At 47.1% G+C, this 18,354-nt stretch overlaps 1 protein-coding gene across 1 annotated transcript; it reads left to right on the top strand.

Annotated features, from left to right (window-relative positions):
- The first annotated feature begins 1,617 nt into the window (after positions 1-1,617).
- Positions 1,618-9,882, top strand: LOC125621275 (E3 ubiquitin-protein ligase TRIM15-like). Its single transcript, XM_075119115.1, has 4 exons — positions 1,618-1,666; positions 3,774-3,907; positions 5,343-5,438; positions 8,218-9,882. Exons 1-4 carry the CDS (start codon positions 1,618-1,620, stop codon positions 8,461-8,463), a joined length of 525 nt encoding a protein of 174 aa, XP_074975216.1. The 3' UTR covers positions 8,464-9,882.
- Positions 9,883-18,354: the final 8,472 nt, after the last annotated feature.

Here is an 18,354-nt window from a genome sequence, read left to right as displayed (position 1 = left end):
CTCAGGACAGTGGGAGTTCGTACTCAACGCCTCCCAGCACTGAGCGATGCAGGCCTGCCAGAAATGGTGCCCACAATCTAGAGACACTGGACCTTTAAAATAATCTAGGCACACCGAACAAGTCAGTTCAGCTAGGAGCAGTTGTGGGGGATTCGCGGCAGCCCTGGCTGCTTCTGCAGAGAAGAGAGGAATTTAGTTTCTTTTTATTGTTCTCAGAAATGGGCCGATTCTGAACCTTGCACACCAAACAGGCGTTTCCTACGTATATGTTGCCTCATGTTACTCTTGGGAGGCTGGAAACTCCCTTTGGTCGGAGTTAGCACCTGGAGGAAGCTCCATGACAGACTGTGGAGTGGCTGCACCTGACGCTGTGGATCCCTGCCATGGTGTAGCAGGGCCACTCCACAGAGCAGCTGATTGAAAACCAGCGCTTGCCACATCCACACCCAGCTCTCCATAGCATTTCTTCCCGCCATCGCTGGGTCGCTGCGTTGTGGGACTCCAGAGGTACCTACAGCTTGGCATTGTCTGCAAACTTTGTAAGTGCACTCTGTACCATTATCCAAATCTATTATGAAGATATTGAGCAGACCCAGGACTCAGGACAGATCCCTCCCTGCAGGACCCCACTCAATATGCCCTTCCAGCTTGACTGTGAACTATTGGTAATTATTCTCAGAGTTCGGTTTCCCAGGCAGTCGTAAACCCACCTTATAGTAAGTTTGTCTAAGTTATATTTACCTAGCTTGCTTATGAGAAGGTCATGTGAGACAGTATCAAAAACCTTACTAAAGTTGAGATATGCCTATCTGCTGCTTCCCTCCATCCACAAGACTTGTTACCCTGTCAAAAAAGGATATTTGGCTAATTTGACATTATTTGTTCTTGACAAATCCATGTTGACTGTTGCTTATCACCTTATTATCTTCTAGGTGTTTACCAACCGATTGTTTGATTATTTGCTCCGTTATCTTTCTGGGTACTGAAGTTAAACTGGCTGGCCTATAATTCCTTGGGTTGTCCTTATTCCCCTTTTTATAGATAAGGACTATATTTGCCCTTTTCCAGTCCTCTGGGAACTCCCCTGTCCTCCATGAGTTCTCAAAGATCATTGCTAATGGCTCAGAGAACTCTTCAGCCAGTTCCTTAAGTATTCGAGGATGTATTTCCTCAGGCCCTGCCAATCTGAAGACAGCTAACTTGTTTAAGGGCTTGTCTACACTTACAATGCTACAGCAGCAGACCGGTACTTCAGTGTAGACACTCCCCAGGGTGACGGGAGGAATTGTCCCGTTGGCATAGGAGGTAATCCACCTCCCTGTGAGGCGGCAGGTAGGTCAATGGAAGAATTCCTCTGTCGACCTAGCGCTGTCTACACTGGGGGTTAGGTCAGTATGGCTACATCTCTCCGGGGTGTCCAGAGCGACATAGCTCTATGACAGTAAAGTCTAGTGTAGACCAGGCCTAAGTGAACACACGGCAGTGCTTTCACTGTGCTCTCCGAGGGTGGGTTTAACCCAAAGCCCTCTGCATCTGCAAGTGTAGCCAGGCTCTATGTTAGTCGTCTGATCACAGCTAACCTCTTTTGTGAAAATGGAAACAAAAAAGGCATTGAACATGTCAGTCATTGCTGCATTGCCTGTTATTGTCTTTCCTGCATCCTTGTGTAATGGGCCTGCTCTGTCCTTGGTCTTCCTCTTGCTTTTAATGTATTTGTAAAATGTCTTCTTGTTCCCCTTCATGTCCCGAGCTAGTTTAATCTTGTTTTGGGCCTTGGCCTTCCTAATTTTATCCCTACATGCTTGTGTTGTTTTTTTATATTCATCCTTCATAATTTGACCTACTTTCCACTTTTTGTACGACTCTTTTTTGGGTTTCAGGTCAAAAAGGTTGAAATGTTCCTTTTGACCTTCCAGAATGGATTGCTTCACGTTTTGGTGTCAAAACATCTTTTCATTTTGAAATTTTATCTTCTTTTTTAAGTCAGAAGCAGAATGAAACATTTTCATTTCATCAAAATGAAATGTGTTGATTCATAGAATCATAGAATATCAGGGTTGGAAGGGACCTCAGGAAGTCATCTAGTCCCAACCCCTGCTCAAAGCAGGACCAAATAATTCCCAACTAAATCATCCCAGCCAGGGCTTTGTCAAGCCGGGCCTTAAAAACTTCAAAGGAAGGAAATTGACCCCAAATGATTTTTTTTTTCAACATTTTCATTTAATGGAAAATTTTAATGTTTTAAATTCTGATTCAGAATCCAAATAAATTTTGAAATGTCAGAACTTCCCATGGAACAGAAATTCTGTTTCAACCAGCTCTACTGAAAACACGACACAAATGTGATCTAACGGCTCAGCAACCAGAAGGCAAATAAAAAATATATATATATTTTTTTAAATCTTTCTTTTCTTTTCTTTTCTTTTCTTTTCTTTTCTTTTCTTTTCTTTTCTTTTCTTTTCTTTTTTTTAGGGCTTATTCATGATCTTTGAATGCATGGCGTTGGTAATACTGAATGTAGCTGAATGTTTCAAATACACTAAAAAGCTGATTTAACATGGCACTCTGTAGTTCTGGATTTTTAATTTAATTGTTTAGATAACTCGTAGGAAGTTTTTAAATGTTGCAACACACAGTAATAATCAAATTACATCTGTCATTTGGATCAGAAATGGATCCGATTAGCTCGAGAACACCAGAACTTTGGCAAAGTTCCAGTCCCAATCAAACGAAGACGGCAACTCGGATCTATTTCTAGTTCACATCAGATCCTTGTTTTGGAATTTCTAACTATGATGGTTGAAGGAAAATATAATGGCATATATTGGGCATAATTCTGCCAATACTATTGGCCCCTATAATGTTTTTGTGGGCCCAGCATGAGGGATTTTATGATCGGCTCTTTTATTTAGAAAATGCTTGGATCTCTTCAATAAAGAGTCCAGTGGCACCTTAAAGACTAACAGATTTATTTGGGCATAAGCTTTTGTGGGTAAAAAACCCCACATTTCTTTAGAAAGCTTATGCCCAAATAAATCTGTTAGACTTTAAGGTGCCACCAGACTCTTTGTTGTTTTTGTGGATATCGACTAACACGGCTACCCCCTGGTACTTGTATCTCTTCAGTGACTTGACTTACTTAACTCTGTTTGGTTTCAGAGTAGCAGCTGTGTTAGTCGGTATTCGCAAAAAGAAAAGGAGGACTTGTGGCACCTTAGAGACTAACCAATTTATCTGAGCATAAGCTTTTGTGAGCTACAGCTCACTTCATCGGATGCATTCAGTGGAAAATACAGTGGGGAGATTTATATACACAGAGAACATGAAACAATGGGTGTTACCATACGCACTGTAACCAGAGTGATCACTTAAGATGAGCTATTACCAGCAGGAGAGCGGGGGAAGAAAACCTTTTGTCGTGATAATCAAGGTGGGCCATTTCCAGCAGCTGCCAAGAACGTCTGAGGAACAGTGGGGGGGAATAAACATGGGGAAATAGTTTTACTTCGTGTAATGACCCATCCACTCCCAGTCTCTATTCAAGCCTAAGTTAATTGTATCCAGTTTGCAAATTAATTCCAATTCAGCAGTCTCTTGTTGGAGTCTGTTTCTGAAGTCTTTTTGTTATAATATTGCGACTAGGTCTTTTAACTCTGTTTACGACTGCATGGGAAAATATTTGTTTAAAGTCTAATCTGTACAGATGTAGGAGTTCAATATAATCATTATCTTATATACCTCTCTCCTATCTCCTTATATTTTCTCCTTTCCAGACCTGAAGGATCCCAGGCCCCAGCGAACACAGTCACAGCAGACCAGCAAGGAGGCAGAGGGCAGGCGGCTGCAGGAAGGGCGGAGGCCAGCTCCAGCCGGGGATAGACACATTGCTGGGCAAGTGAACGTTACAGTACGTTCCTCTCTCTTCCAGGTGCCATGGCCTCCACAAGCCGGGTCAAAGAGCTCCAAGAGGCTGTTCTCTGTTCCATTTGCCTGGCTTATTTTAACGATCCGGTGATTCTCAAGTGTGGACACAATTTCTTCCGAGCCTGCATCACTCAGTACTGCAAGGGGTCCAAAACCTCGCCCCACTATCCCTGCCCCCAGTGCAGGGACCCCTTCCAGGAAGGGGAACTCCAGCCTAACCGGCAGCTGAGGGCCATAGTTGAAATAGCCCAAACCATCCCGGACCTCTGAGGGAAGGAAGCGTGTGAAAAACACGAGGAGCTTTTGAAACTCTTCTGTGAAGTGGATCAAACCCTCATCTGTGTGGTGTGCAGAGAGTCCCGCCATCACAAAGACCACCCCGTGCTTCCTCTCGAGGAGGCTGCTCTGGATTACCAGGTAATTTTTGCCTTGGGAAGGCATCCCAGCCCAGGCAGCCTCGAGCAATCAGAACAGAGCCATCTGAGAAATATAAAACCAGCAAGGTAATAAAACTAGCTTCCTACAATCACAAGGTAGAAAAGCAGAAGGGATTTTATACAAGAAGAACGTTGTGGAGACGTGTTTTTCAGGCCTCCTCTGCATACAGGTTTTGTACTGGTCTGTGCTGGTGACGGGTGGGATTTTTTTTTTTTTAAACAAAATAGTTATATCAGCAAAAGCCCCCGGGTGTGAATACAAGTTGGACTGGTGTAAAGGTGCCTGATGCCAGGAATGCTTGTTTCCATTTCCATGCAGGAATAGGCTATACACTTTTATACAGGTGTAACGACACCCACGCTCGCAGGGCTATATGGCTTTAATAGCACCAGGATATGTAAAGCACGGTATGATTTGCGTGCCCGAGAGCAAGGGCATCCCCTGTGCAGGGAGAAATCCACGTGGGGGCAGGAAACTCTACAAGTTCCAGCTCACACAGGTTCCTTTTAACCCTTGCAGGGTGGGGGGAGCAGGGTTTGCTTCTCATAGGATCATAGAATATCAGGGTTGGAAGGGACCTCAGGAGGTCATCTAGTCCAACCCCCTGCTCAAAGCAGGTCCAATCCCTAATTTTTGCCCTGGATCCCTAAATGCCCCCCTCAAGGATTGAACTCACAACCGTGGGTTTAGCAGGCCAATGCTCAAACCACTGAGCTACCCCCACCCCAAACAGAATGGACAATGGTTGTGGGGCTGGCCCATTCCAGCAGATTTCTTGAAATCTGCAGAGGCCGGGGTAGGGTGACCATATTTTCAAAATGAAGATCCAAGGTCCTGTTATCCAGGGGGGAGGAGGGGGAGGATCAGGGAGGAGTACACGCACCCATTTTATTATGTATTTGATGTTCTTGAAAATATAAATAAAATGGGGGAAAACCCTCCAAAAGCAACCAAAACTAATCCAGTTTTTCTTTTGTTAGGAAAAAATTCAGAGCCGTTTGGAGAGTTTGAAAAAAGAGAGAGACGAGATTCTGTCAGATAAATCAAGTGGGGAAAATACAAGCCAGGAACTACTGGTAGGTGCCGTTCTTACTCAGAGACAAATGTGCACAGGGACATTGTTGATGCTCTGCTTAGTCTAACAGAAGAAGTATAGTGAGAAACATTTTCCCTTCCATGAAAGTTTATTACTTATTTATTCTCATTGTAAAGAAAAACTGTTCTGATTTAATTGAGTATAAACAGGAAAATGGATCATTAAGGAAAGAATTTTAATAATCCAAATATTTCCATTGATAATGTGAGTGTAATTTGTTTAGCTAACGGTAGTTTCTCCTTTATTCTTTCAACTAGAGCTGGTCGAAATTTACCAACTACAAAAATGTCCTTTAGCAAAATGGGATTTAGTAGGAAACAATTTTTTTCCATGGGAAACTGTCTTTTGCAAATAAATAAATAAATAAAAATCAGTTTTTTGACAGGAAATTTCAGAATGAACAAAATGTTTCTTTTCATTTCAAATGGAAGTTTTCATTTTGGTTTTAAAAAGCTGAATTTTTTTCAAAATTTCAAATGTTTTTTATCCCTTTGTTTCCCCTTTTGCTCCTTTTTGCCACTGAGTACAATAACATGAATAATTTCCAGGTTTTTTCTCCTAGTGTTTCCTTTTTCTTTTTGCCAATTTTTCTAAAATGGGAGAACTTTTGAAGAGGTGGTGGAAATGGACATTATTTTATTACATTCTAGAAAAAAGGGGAAACAGAAATGTGAATTTTTTTCAAGTTATTTCATATTTTTCACACAAATTAAAAGTTGTCCCATTTTGAACACTGAAAAATGGAAACAACTTTGAAACTTCAAAATGTTTTGCAAATTCCTCTCCCATTTTTTGGCTTTACTTTCAACAGCCATAATTGTTAGCATATAAACCTGTTTGTTAACCTGAGATAGAATTTTGGGTTTGACTTTTAATACTCTTACATCCTTACTAATGTGTGTGAAGAACAAAGGACAAAGACACTGTGTGTGGCTTCTGCCTGGCCAGATGGGTTTGTTAGTCTAATGGGAACAGATAAGAACAGATAAACTATTACAGGGTATGGTGGGTGTGTAATATACGAGTACACACCGGAAGGCTGCCTGGTTCCTCTCTCAAGCCAAGGTCAAGCGACCAGTTAGGAGGGGCAAAGGGGAATGGCAGGAGGCACAAGAAACACTAAAAACCAAAGAAAAGCCTGGCCTTGGCCAGTACACAACCTTAGGCCTTATCCCTCCCATGGGATACAGAAGAGGTGGGATGAAGACCCCAGACTCACAACCCTCCAAAAAATGACCATAAGTTGTAAGGGGTGTGACTAGGGGCGCGCACTGCAGGTTTATTTGGACCTGCTAAGAAGGAGGAATGGGGAATGGGGAAGGGGGACACAGGCAAGGCTCTGCGGTGTCAGAGCTGGGAAGGGGGACACGGGGTAAAGGCTCTGAGGTGTCAGAGCTGGGAAGGGGGACACGGGGTGAAGGCTCTGCGGCATTGGGGCTGGGAAGGGGAACGCGGGGTAAAGGCTCTGCTGGTGTGTACAGCTATGGATATGCTTGCTTGGAACTAACCCCAATAAACCTCGCATTGCCTGCACTTTAGACTTTTGGTCTTCTGCTTTCTGTCTGCGTGAAAAGAACCAGGGGCAGGGGTTAAGGGAAAGCCCTCTAACAATAACCACAACAGAAGAGTGTGGGCAGCCACTAGACAAATCTACTGCCCCAGAGAAGGATGGTCACTTAACTCCTAACCAAATCCTACTGAAGTCATTGGAAAGACCCCTATTGATTTTGGTGAGCTCTGGAACAGGCCTTAGTGATATCGCTGCTAGACATTGCCATGAAGAAGATTTGGGTTCTAAATATGATGTAAGTTTCTGGCTCCTAGGGTATCAGGAGCTAGAGTGCTCCAGAAAGAGCATGAATTGGTGGGCTTCTGTCCCGTTCACATGTGCACGTTTCTAAGTGCCCTGCAAACACAGATTTGAACATGCAAATAGGTGTCTTGCCAGCCACCCACTTTGTGCTCAGAATCCCTCTGTGGATTAAAATTGGAGATTTATGATGTGACAAAATGTTTGTATCCTAAACTGCGCATTCAAAACTCATCAGAGCAATTGTTGACGCTCTAATTTTAAAGCCTGTTTTAGAAACATGGCCTTATTCATCTAGGTGAATTTTGTGGAGACCATCTGTTCCCCAGTTCAAGTCTAGCGTTTCTGAGTTTGGGTTCTACTGTTTGCTCCCCAGAAGTAATCCTTGCCTGTCCAGTCCTGGATCCCGCACCTGCTGTACTTTCTGTTATCTGAAGGATCTAGTTTTCTAGACGGCACTGATAACAGAATATCCTAATAATGCAAGACACACTCATATTTTATAGGTTTCAGAGGAACAGCCGTGTTAGTCTGTATTCGCAAAAAGAAAAGGAGTACTTGTGGCACCTTAGAGACTAACCAATTTATTTGAGCATGAGCTTTCGTGAGCTACAGCTCACTTCATCAGATGCATGCATCTGATGAAGTGAGCTGTAGCTCACGAAAGCTCATGCTCAAATAAATTGGTTAGTCTCTAAGGTGCCACAAGTACTCCTTTTCTTTTTACTCATATTTTAAACACCAGTTAGGATTCTTCAAAATCCACTGGAAAACCACCTGTCTACTGAGCATAGAGCATGTTCTCCATAAAATGTCAGGAGTTAAATGCTACGGGGTTGCAATGACATGCTCCCATGTGCACACATAAGGCTTTATAAAATGTCCCATGACTCACTCCGTGTTCCTGTCCTTGACCTGCGCTTTCCCTGTTGGTATCTCTTCATTTCAGGAACAGCTGGAAACTGAGAGGCAGAAGATTGTGTCTGAATTTCAGCGACTGCGTCAGTTTCTGGACGAACAAGAGCGACTCCTGCTGGCCCAGTTGGAAGAGCTGAATAAGGAAATTGAAAAGAGGAGGGATGAGTATGTTGGCAAACTATCTGAGGAAATATCTTCTTTCAGTTCCCTGATCAGTGAGATGGAGCAGAAGTGCCAGCTGCCAGCGAGTGAATTCCTGCAGGTGAGACGGTGTTAGAAACAGCCCAGAACCTTTCACGGGGCAAGAAAGTCCCATAACCCTTCACTTTTGGAGTGTAGGAGTGTGTGACGTTCCCCTGGTGTTATCTGGACCAGTGATCTGCTAGGTCACTCCAATCCTCGACTCTGGGAGCCAGCCTTGCCCTGCTCAGCTGTGAGAACCCCCACTCCTGGGCTGTTCACGCACAGTCTCTATGGCACGTAAGCTGCTCTTTGGATTGTGCAACCGAATGACACTAGCCAACATCTCCGGTCCCAGACACAACCCTAGGAACCTCCGTCTTGCAGTGTCCAGTTATGCCCGCTGGACGCTGCAAGCTTATATGAGTTTGTCAATTTAACAAAGAAATTGATATGTACCAGGCTTGTTATCCCAAGGGGAGTCTCTGACACGCTTCAGACTAAATGCACTGCTTCAGGTAGAATAAACAAACAGATTTATTAACTACAAAAGATAGATTTTAAGTGATTATAAGTCAAAGCATAACAGGTCGGATTTGGTCAAATGAAACAAAAGCAAAATGCATTCTAAGCTGATCTTAACACTTTCAGTGCCCTCAAAAACTTAGATGCTTCTCACCACAGGCTGGCTGGTTGCCCCTCAGCCAGGCTCTCCCCTTTCATCATCACTTCAGTCTCTTGGTGGTGATGTCTGTAGATGTAGGTGGAAGAGAGACAGCATGGCAAACGTCTCTCCCTTTTACCATGTTCTTTATTCCCTCCTGGCTTTGCCCCCCGCCCCTTCAGAGTCAAGTGAACATTACATCATCGTAGTCCCAAATTGACCAAAGGAAGGGGGGTGACTCACTTGAGAGTCCAACGGATCCTTTGTTGCTGCCTAGGCCAGTGTCCTTTGTTCCTGTGAGGCTGGTCTGGGTTTGTCCCATACATGCCCTGAAGAGGTGTGAACTGCCCCTCTGCTCCTGGAGAGTTTTGCCTAGGCTTGTTTTAAGCCATGAGGACACATTTTCAGCCTCATAACTATATACATGAAATTACAACCTATAACATCACTATAACAACAATGCTCAGCACATCATGAGCCTTCTGAAGACACCCGACATGACAAACTTTGCACTGGATACCACACAATCATATTATAAGGATGAACATGGGCGTGGAGGGTGTTTCCCGACGTACAGAGCGTCACAGAGTGAAAGGTCAGAACATACAGTATTGCTAAAATATACATTATTTTTCTTTAAGGGCTTGAGAAAATGCCCATTAAAGTCAATTGAAATATACTTCTGGGGTACAATGGGCATAGGATCAAGTCCTAAATGAAAAAAATTCTTCATTTGAATTCTAGTTAGAGAAGGCTCCTCCAAAAATGGCAAACTCCGAATTCTGTTCTCCCTGTCTCATAATGCAAGAACAATGGAACATTCAATAAAATTAGAAGGTGACTAATTCAAAACGGATCCAATGATGTTTTTTCACACACCACATAATTAGACTGTGGAACTGATTGCCACCGGATGTTGTTGAGACCAAGCATTTAGCAAAGCTCAAAAAGTGACCAGATATTTATATGGATAACAAGAATACCCAGAGTGATGTTAAACCTCATGCTTCATTGCTTCAGCCAGCCGCTAACTGTTAGAGAGCAGGATGAGAATGTGGGAGACAGATTATCTTACACCTTCCTCTGAAGCATCTGGCACTTTCCACCTTTGAAGACAGAATACTGACCAGATGGACCTCAGGTCTGAGCCAGTCTGGCATTTCCTGTGTTCCAAACACTGACTCCAAAAGATTAAAGATGGAACCAGTCTTTAATTATGGAAATAGTTAAGATTGAAGCTGAGTTTCCGTTTAAAGCCTGATTTTGCCACTTTTCCTACATATCACAAAAAGGGAAAATATTGGCCTTAAAACTGATACATGAGGTCTGAGGCTGTGTTGATTTTTCTCTGCCAGAACTGAAGTTAGCGAGGGAAGCTGTTCATTACTTATGGCAGCCTGAAAGTGTAAGTAGTCGTTAGAATTCCAAAAGCCTTCTGATGATTTTAATTTTCAAAAAATGCCTCTAAGTAGCAAATAAGAAAAAAGGTGAGAAATCAAACGTAGCGTCTTGGACTTCTCCAGCTGATATGTAAGGTCAAATTCTCTGTTGCGACCAGTATCTGCTGTGGGCAGCTTTCTTCACTCCTCAGGTTTCCTGCATTGAACCTGGGGTGTAGGATAGTGAATGGCCCTGTGTTACTCTGTACCCCACACCCATTGTTCTCACCCAGCCCCACCTTTCTGTGGATGTCAAGAAGCCCACAGGACAGGACTTCAGAATGTTTGTGGGTGAATGGGGAGAGAGTTTATAGCAAGGGTTCAGCACAGCATGGGGGCATCCCTCCCTCTGGACCCACTGGAGTCTGCAGTTGGGGGATCTTCCCCAAACCCGTGAGTGTTCGGAAGATCCTTGTTCAGCAGGAGAGTGAGTTTGTGTGTGTGGTTTTTGGGAGGGGGGTGAGGGGGTGAGAGAACCTGGATTTGTGCAGGAAATGGCCCAACTTGATTATCATGCACATTGTGTAAAGAGTTGTCACTTTGGATGGGCTATCACCAGCAGGAGAGTGAATTTGTGTGGGGGGGTGGAGGGTGAGAAAACCTGGATTTGTGCTGGAAATGGCCCAACCTGATGATCACTTTAGATAAGCTATTACCAGCAGGACAGTGGGGTGGGAGGAGGTATTGTTTCATATTCTCTGTGTGTATATAAAGTCTGCTGCAGTTTCCACGGTATGCATCCGATGAAGTGAGCTGTAGCTCACGAAAGCTCATGCTCAAATAAATTGGTTAGTCTCTAAGGTGCCACAAGTACTCCTTTTCTTTTTGCGAATACAGACTAACACGGCTGTTACTCTGAAACCTGTCTATAAAAGCAGTTTTTCTGTTGCTCAGCTGGCTGATCTTTAGGAGGGAGGGGGCTCTGCAAGGAGACGGGGTGTGAAGAGTCGCATCTTTGGACAGGGGGACTTTGGATTCCCTGTAATCTGCTGGGAGCCTCCTCTGGTGCCAGGGTCTCTAATCACATCTGTGGGGAGAGGTGGGTGCAGGTGGGGAAAGATTCCATGGGCCTGATCGTCTGGCCCTTTTATGCTGCTCTATCAGAGCAAAGGGGCCTCAATTTGTATGGCAACTGTCCCCAGAAAATAGCTCCGGTGCAAGGGAGCGCCCGCCCCCGTCCCTGTCCCGCCCCGTCCCGTCCATGTGAAGTTGACAGAGGGGCTCTTCAGCACTCTGCCCCCAGCTCTTATTGTAGGAGTGGGTTTGGGGCATGCTGGGGGCCAGGGCCGGCTCTAGGGGGTCCAGGGCGGAAGTGACAGATTCGTCTCTTCTGGGACCGACCGCGCCAGCCAATCGCACAGGCTCCCCAAAGCGGTTGCCCGGATTCGCCCTCCCCAAGGGATGGCTCTGCTGGGGGCATAGACAGGAGGCATCACACTATGGCCGATCTCTGCTTTGCAGCCCTGAGGCCCCTGTAACTAGGGGCCAGGGAGACTAAAGGAAGGACAAAGGTGGCTTAAAACCACCTCCCTCTAACCCCCTTGTCTTTACCCCAAGCACAAGGATGGAATCACTGAGAATTGGACTCTGGGTCTGGGGGCCTGGCTGAGCTGAGCTGATCCCTTCACTCTGTCACTGAACTGGCTCTGTCAGGGGTGTGAATCCCCCCTGCACATGGCTGAGATCTCAGCGCTGCTCCCCATGCAGAGCTGGGTAAATCCTGGACGGGGGAGGTTGCCTGGTTCACTCCCCAGCTGGGGCAGGTTCTGTAGAAGGTTCACTTCCTTCTGCATAAGTAGTGTTTGGGCTTCACCTGCCACAGCTAACACGGCAGCCCTTAAAACTCCTCCCTATGGAGAAAACACTTCAGTCCACAGGGGACTCCCGTGGGTGCTGACCCCAGGTCATCCCCGAAGGGGTCCAGCCGTGGAGAGGAGAGGAGAACAGCAGCCTCCCCCGGGAAAGGCTGGTAAAAGAGCAGCTGGCCAGGCAGTGGGGCTCCCCAGAGCGGCCCCCTCGGTGGGAGACACCTGCAGCCCCAGCACCGACACGGGACCCCCTGCTGTGAGCTCTGCTCTGCGGCACCCTCCCCAGGGAGAGGCCAGGGGCGTCTGCAGCCCCCTAAGGAGAGGGGACAATGACCGTACCATCTCTAAAAGAGCAGCACAGAGAAAGCCTTTGGTACCAGGTGCAACAAAACTCCCATGGAGGACATGTTCTGCACCTTCCCGCGCGTCACAGACACTCCCCTGTGGGACCCCGCGAGCCCACCGCGGGGACACACGCGCTCTGGGACTCTGGAGACCTGTGGTCTCAGTACCCAGAGAGAGACAGTTACCGTCCCGTCTCTAAAATAGTGGCACCAAGAAACTTTCTGTGCTGGGCACAACACAACTCTCATTTAGGGAGTGCTCTGCCCAACTATCGGTACTGACAACGTGCCACGGACACTCCTCTGTGGTACCAAATGAAGCCATGGTACTGCATGAGCTCTGGTACCCTGGAGACCTGATGACTGGGGAAGAACCACAATCCCCATTACTCGGTACCAGGACCCCGGTAGCGAGAATCGCTCTTGGCACTGGGCTGTATACTGCCAATACCCCAGTCAGCGGCACCCTTACTCACTGACGAATCTGACAGTGGCCAGGAGGAGATCATTCCCTGGCCCCTCATCGTGGCCCACCGTCACACTACAAGGGTCCTCCCCAATTCCATCAAGCCAACCTACAATGGTGGTACGGGCCCACTGAGGTAAGCCCACCGCCCATGCCTGCCTTCCTCCCTCTCCACCCCAAGGCCATATTGTTCCTCTTGGGCAATGTACACACACATCGCAACCATCCCTGGTGTCTCTCAGGGAGAGTCCACCAGCTGGTTTGCTGCAGCCTGGCTGTCCAGAGCACCCAAGTCAGGGCAGGAGGAAGCTTTTTCAGAACAGGGAAAAAGGACCCAAAGAGGAAGCTCCCCCTCCTGCACACTTCTCCTCATCGCTCCCAGACGAGGCTGTGCTGCCCACCCCTCATCACACGGGGAAGATTTTAAGAACTTTCTGGATCTTACCAAGAGGGTGGCAGACGAGCTGCAGATTCCCCTACAGGAGGTGGCAGATACACGTCACAAGTTGGTGGGAATTCTGCACACCACCTTCTCATCTAGAACTGACCTCCCAATTAATGAGGCGATTCTAGATCCTCCCAAAGTCATCTGGCAGACACCAGCCCCCATCGCACCATCCAGCAACAGAGTTTAAACAAACAAACGAACCAAAACAAACAAACAAAAACACACCAAAACCCCTACGTCTCTACCCAAAGAGGCAGACTTTGTTTTCAACATCCGCAACCCAACTCCATCATAGTGGATGTGGTTAATGCATAAAGTAAGCAACATGATGCCAAGTCAACTCCATACAATCAGGCTTGGCAAGATGGCGTATTCATTGACAGCATTACTGTTTAGAGTCATAAATTACCAAACTGTCATGGCCAAATACAATTTTATTAATTATGGGAAACCCAGTGTGTTTCTGGAACATTACTGGAAACACAAAAAGAACAGATTCAGACCATTCTTAGAGGAGATGGTCAGTTAATAGCCAGACTGGTCCTAGAGACAGCACTGGATGTAGCTGTTACAGCTGCCCACCCAGTCTCCATGACAGTGGTAGTGAGGCGGGAATCGCTCTTGGCACTGGGCTGTTTGTTTTGTTGTTTTGTTGTTTTGTTTTGTTTTTGGCTACACCCCTCTAGATTGTCCAAAGAGCTACAGACTTCCAGTTTGAAGGGCCAAACTCTTTGCGGAGAAGACAGATTTTCTCTCCAGATCCTAAAGGATTCTCGGGCCACATTACACTCCTTAGGAATCTACACTGTGGGACAGAAGAGAAGATGAACCTCTCAACCACAGCACAGATCACAATCTTCTCAATACCCACCATCTCAGTGCTGCTGTGAGCCACAGTGTAAGAGGCCCAGGGCTCAAAAGTGGGAACAGTCTGCACCCCAGTCCGTGACCTCTCAAACTGCCTCTTATAAGCACTTTTGATGAGCTGGTCGAGGGCCTGAACAATGATACCTTACAGCATCAGCTGCCATCTATACACCTGTCACGCCACTCAGAAGTCACCTTGCCCTACTTCACAGCAGTTAGGACCAGCTCTAGAGCAAGGGGATTGATTTCTAGCCCTGAACTTATGGGGTGCCTACTTCCATATCTCAATACAAGCATCGTACAGGAGATTTCCTACTGCTTACCTTTGGGGCAGGATCAATTTCAGCACAGACTGCTCCACACAGGGTATTCTCCAAGGTTCTCTTCGTTGTAGTGGCATACTAACCCCGGTACAGTGACTAGACTTTATCAGGACCAACCTTGATGCAGTACATGCGAGAGCATTTCTCTCGCTATCCACATTCACCACCCTGGGACACACGTCTCCCTAATACGCTGGGGAGATTACCTACACAACCACAAGGTTCAAGACAAATGGCCTTCCACAGAAATGACCTTCCATATCACTCTTTTGGGGCTAAGGGCTGTCAGGAGTCCCTGTGCACACTTTCTGCCTTTCATCAAAAGCAACACACAAAGGTAATGACGGACTTAATGTGACCTGTATGTTTTGTGTAAACTGCCAAGGAGCTGCCAGATCTCCCTCCCTCTACAAGACAGCACTCAAACTTTGGAACTGATGCACACATCACAATGTGCTCCTCTCAGCTGTCTATCTACCAGGGATACAGAACGTCACAGCCAACAGTCTCAGTTGCAATTTTCTCACAACAGTGAGTGTGTACTGAATTCAGAGGTGCTCCAAGATATATCCGCCCTTTGGGGAACCCTGCCTATGGATCTCCTCATTACTTAACGGAAAAAGAAAGGTCCTTGTTACTGCTCCAGGACCGGCCTGGGGAAGCATTCACTGGCAGTTGCCCTCATCTTCCCATGGGACAGGGCCCACTTGTATGTCTTTTCCCAGTTTCCTACTCTATCCAAGATTCTGTTGAAAATTCAACGAGACAAAGCGAGAGTTATTCTGATTGCCCCTCTTGACCATGACAAGTCTGGCTCCCTTACCTGACACAGACTCCCTTACCTGACACAGATGGCGATATGCCCTCCTGTTTCTTTTCAGCTCATCCCTCACCCGATCTCTCAAAACAATGGGCTGACCCTCCATCCCAACCCACGGGTCCTCCGCCTCCAGGCTTGGCTCCTTCTTAGTTCCAAGGCTGAGGCAGAATGCTCTGACAAGCTGAAAGATGTGTTGCAACACAACCAAAAGTTGACCACTCGACATACTTATCTACAGAATGGAAACGACTCCAAGTTTGTGTCATTTCAAACACACAGGCCCAACCTCATCTTTCCTCCCTCTGATTTTGCACTACATTTTAAACTCTCACTCAGCTCCCTTAAGGTTCATCTCGTGGCGAAATCGGCTTCCCACTTGGTGTTTGCTCACCCACTAATGCGTAGATTCTTTAAGGGCAATGGGAATCTCTTCCCGCTTGTCATACCACCCGCTCCAGCCTGGGACTTTAACCTTGTTCTCAGGGCTTTGACTCAACCTCCCTCCAAGTCCAGGGCAACTTGTTCTCTCTTACACCTGTCCATGAAGACAGCATTTCTAATTGCCATCACCTTAGCTAGGCACATAGGAGAAATAGCAGCCCTGATGGCACATCCATCGTTCATGGCCTTTTTTTTTTTTTAAAGACAGAGTAACTCTAAGGCCATATCCCAAGTTTCTTCCTACTTTCTCTGCACTTTCCATATGAATCAACAGATCCATCTCCCTGTTTTTTCCCAAAGCCACATTGTGACAACTGGGAGATAATTGTGCATATGCTAGATATTAAAAGGATATGAGCATGCTCCTTGGACAGGACTAAGAACTTCAGGAAATCCCCTAAACTCTTCCTTTTGTCCACAGAAAGATCCAAAAGCTCCATGCAGTGCTAAATAGCCTCGAGGCAGACCACGAGGGAGGAAGGGCGCATGCGCTGGCTCAACGGGACCCTGCGACCAAAAATCTCCAATTAGAGGCACAAGGGCACACAGACACCTACAGTGGAGCACCCATAGGGACACATGTCTCGAAGAACCATCGTTACTGTACAAGGTGAGTAACTTCCTCTTCTTTTTAGTTACCTTCTTCTTTCTGTGCCTTTCGGATACACTTAGTACATGTTTTCAAGCTTTTCTGCGGAACTACAAGGGCTAGAAACGTTTAGTGAAAAAATAAGTTAGCGGAGATATTTTTTTAGAATCACAGGACTCCAGGAGCTGGGGATTCAAATCATCAAACATCATGAGACCCGCAATAACATAATGATAGATGGCAACACTAAGTCACTGCAGCTGTGTCCCTTAATATCCCTTTCTGGTGCCGGCATTTCAGAGACATCGTCCCAGCCAGGACCAGACTCTGCCTCAACAGCATTGGGGAGCGGGTCAGGTGTTTGCTGAAATCACAGTCAGATTTGCTCTGGTTTTTCCATAGACTCGGCCCGTCTAGGGAGCGAGTCACAGTGCCTTATCCCATATTTCAACCTGGGCGCAGGGGGTAGCCAAGTGCTGGCAGAGAGGCCCAGCATCTCCCTCCGGCACCTGAAATCCAGCATTGCGTCTCCAGCAGCTCACTTTGCAAAGTGCCACAGACTGGCAACGCAGGCAGGCGCACAGGGTCGCAAGACCACTCAAATTCGGCCCGGTGGCACCAAATTCGGCCCTCCAAAAGCTGCCCCCTTCCCACTGAAATCTGAAGTGAGGCCCCATTGCTTCCTGCAGCAGGGAAGGTCCTCAGTCCATAGTCAATCTGCTCCTTTTAGTGTAAGGTCAGAGATCAGAGCAGGAAAGAGGCAAACTGGAGATGATTCCAGGGTCTCTTAAACCTTCTCCCATGTGGAGGGGATGCTCTCCGCCTTAGTTTATGGAAAATTGGAGGCACAAGATGGAGTCCAGGGTCACATGAGCAAAGCTTTCTCCAGCTGCTACCTTCCTCCGGTCTGCACCCCTTCTTTCAGCCCCTACCCCCGGCCGTGCCCAGCTCTGCAGCGGGCAGAGACCAGCAACCTCAGCCCCTGGCTCGGCACCCACGCAGAACCTGAAAAGGAGCCCCAGCGGTTGCCCAGCCAGCGCCAGAGACCCTGGGGTGGCTGCAGCACCCAGAGCTGGAGAGAGAGACCCCTAGGAAGGATAGAGGAGAAGGGGGGAGTGGCCCCCCAAGGGCCTCAAGTCAAGACACGGGACAGCTGAGCTCTGTCCTGTATTTTTGGTAACCCTCTCCTGGTGTCTGCCCCCTGCAGCTGGCGTCTGCCCCAACCCCAGCACGCAGCCGGCTAGCCGCCCGCCCTGGGCATCGCTGCGGAGTTGGGCAGGGAGAAAGGGCCGGAAAAATGCACCCATCAACCCACTGCCCTGAGCAGCATCCTCTCGGTGCTGACTTTCCTGGTGGCCCAGGGTCCGTGAGGTTTGGTTTCCCTGTGGCCCGGTTCGCCTGGGGCCTGGTTTCTCTGAGGCCTGGTTTCCCTGGCACATAGTTTGTCTAAAGCCTGGTTTCCATGACACCTGGTTTCTCTGAGGCCTGGCTTCCTTGACACCTGGTTTCTCTGTGGCCTGGTTTCCATGGCTCTGGGTTTCTCTCAGGCCTCGTTTCCCTCACACCTAATTTGTCTAAGGCCTGGTTTCCATGACACCTGGTTTCTCTGAGGACTGGTTTCCATGGCGCTGGGTTTCTCTGAGGCCTGGTTTCCATGGCGCTGGGTTTCTCTGAGGCCTGGTTTCCATGGCGCTGGGTTTCTCTCAGGCCTTGTGTCCCTCGCACCTAATTTGTCTAAGGCTGCGTTTCCATGACACCTGGTTTCTCTGAGGCCTGGTT

Source organism: Caretta caretta, chromosome 14 (genome assembly GCF_965140235.1).
Source record: "Caretta caretta isolate rCarCar2 chromosome 14, rCarCar1.hap1, whole genome shotgun sequence".
Classification (NCBI taxonomy): Eukaryota; Metazoa; Chordata; order Testudines; family Cheloniidae; genus Caretta; species Caretta caretta.
This window is presented reverse-complemented; position numbering and strand designations above follow the sequence as displayed.

Bases quoted from the DNA above. Each gene is read 5' to 3' on its own strand.
- LOC125621275 (XM_075119115.1), top strand. From the start codon at position 1,618: ATGTCAGTCATTGCTGCATTGCCTGTTATTGTCTTTCCTGCATCCTTG. The intron at 3,908-5,342 runs GTACGTTCCTCT...TTCTTTTGTTAG, and splicing joins CTGGGCAAGTGAACGTTACA to GAAAAAATTCAGAGCCGTTT. The intron at 5,439-8,217 runs GTAGGTGCCGTT...TCTTCATTTCAG, and splicing joins ATACAAGCCAGGAACTACTG to GAACAGCTGGAAACTGAGAG.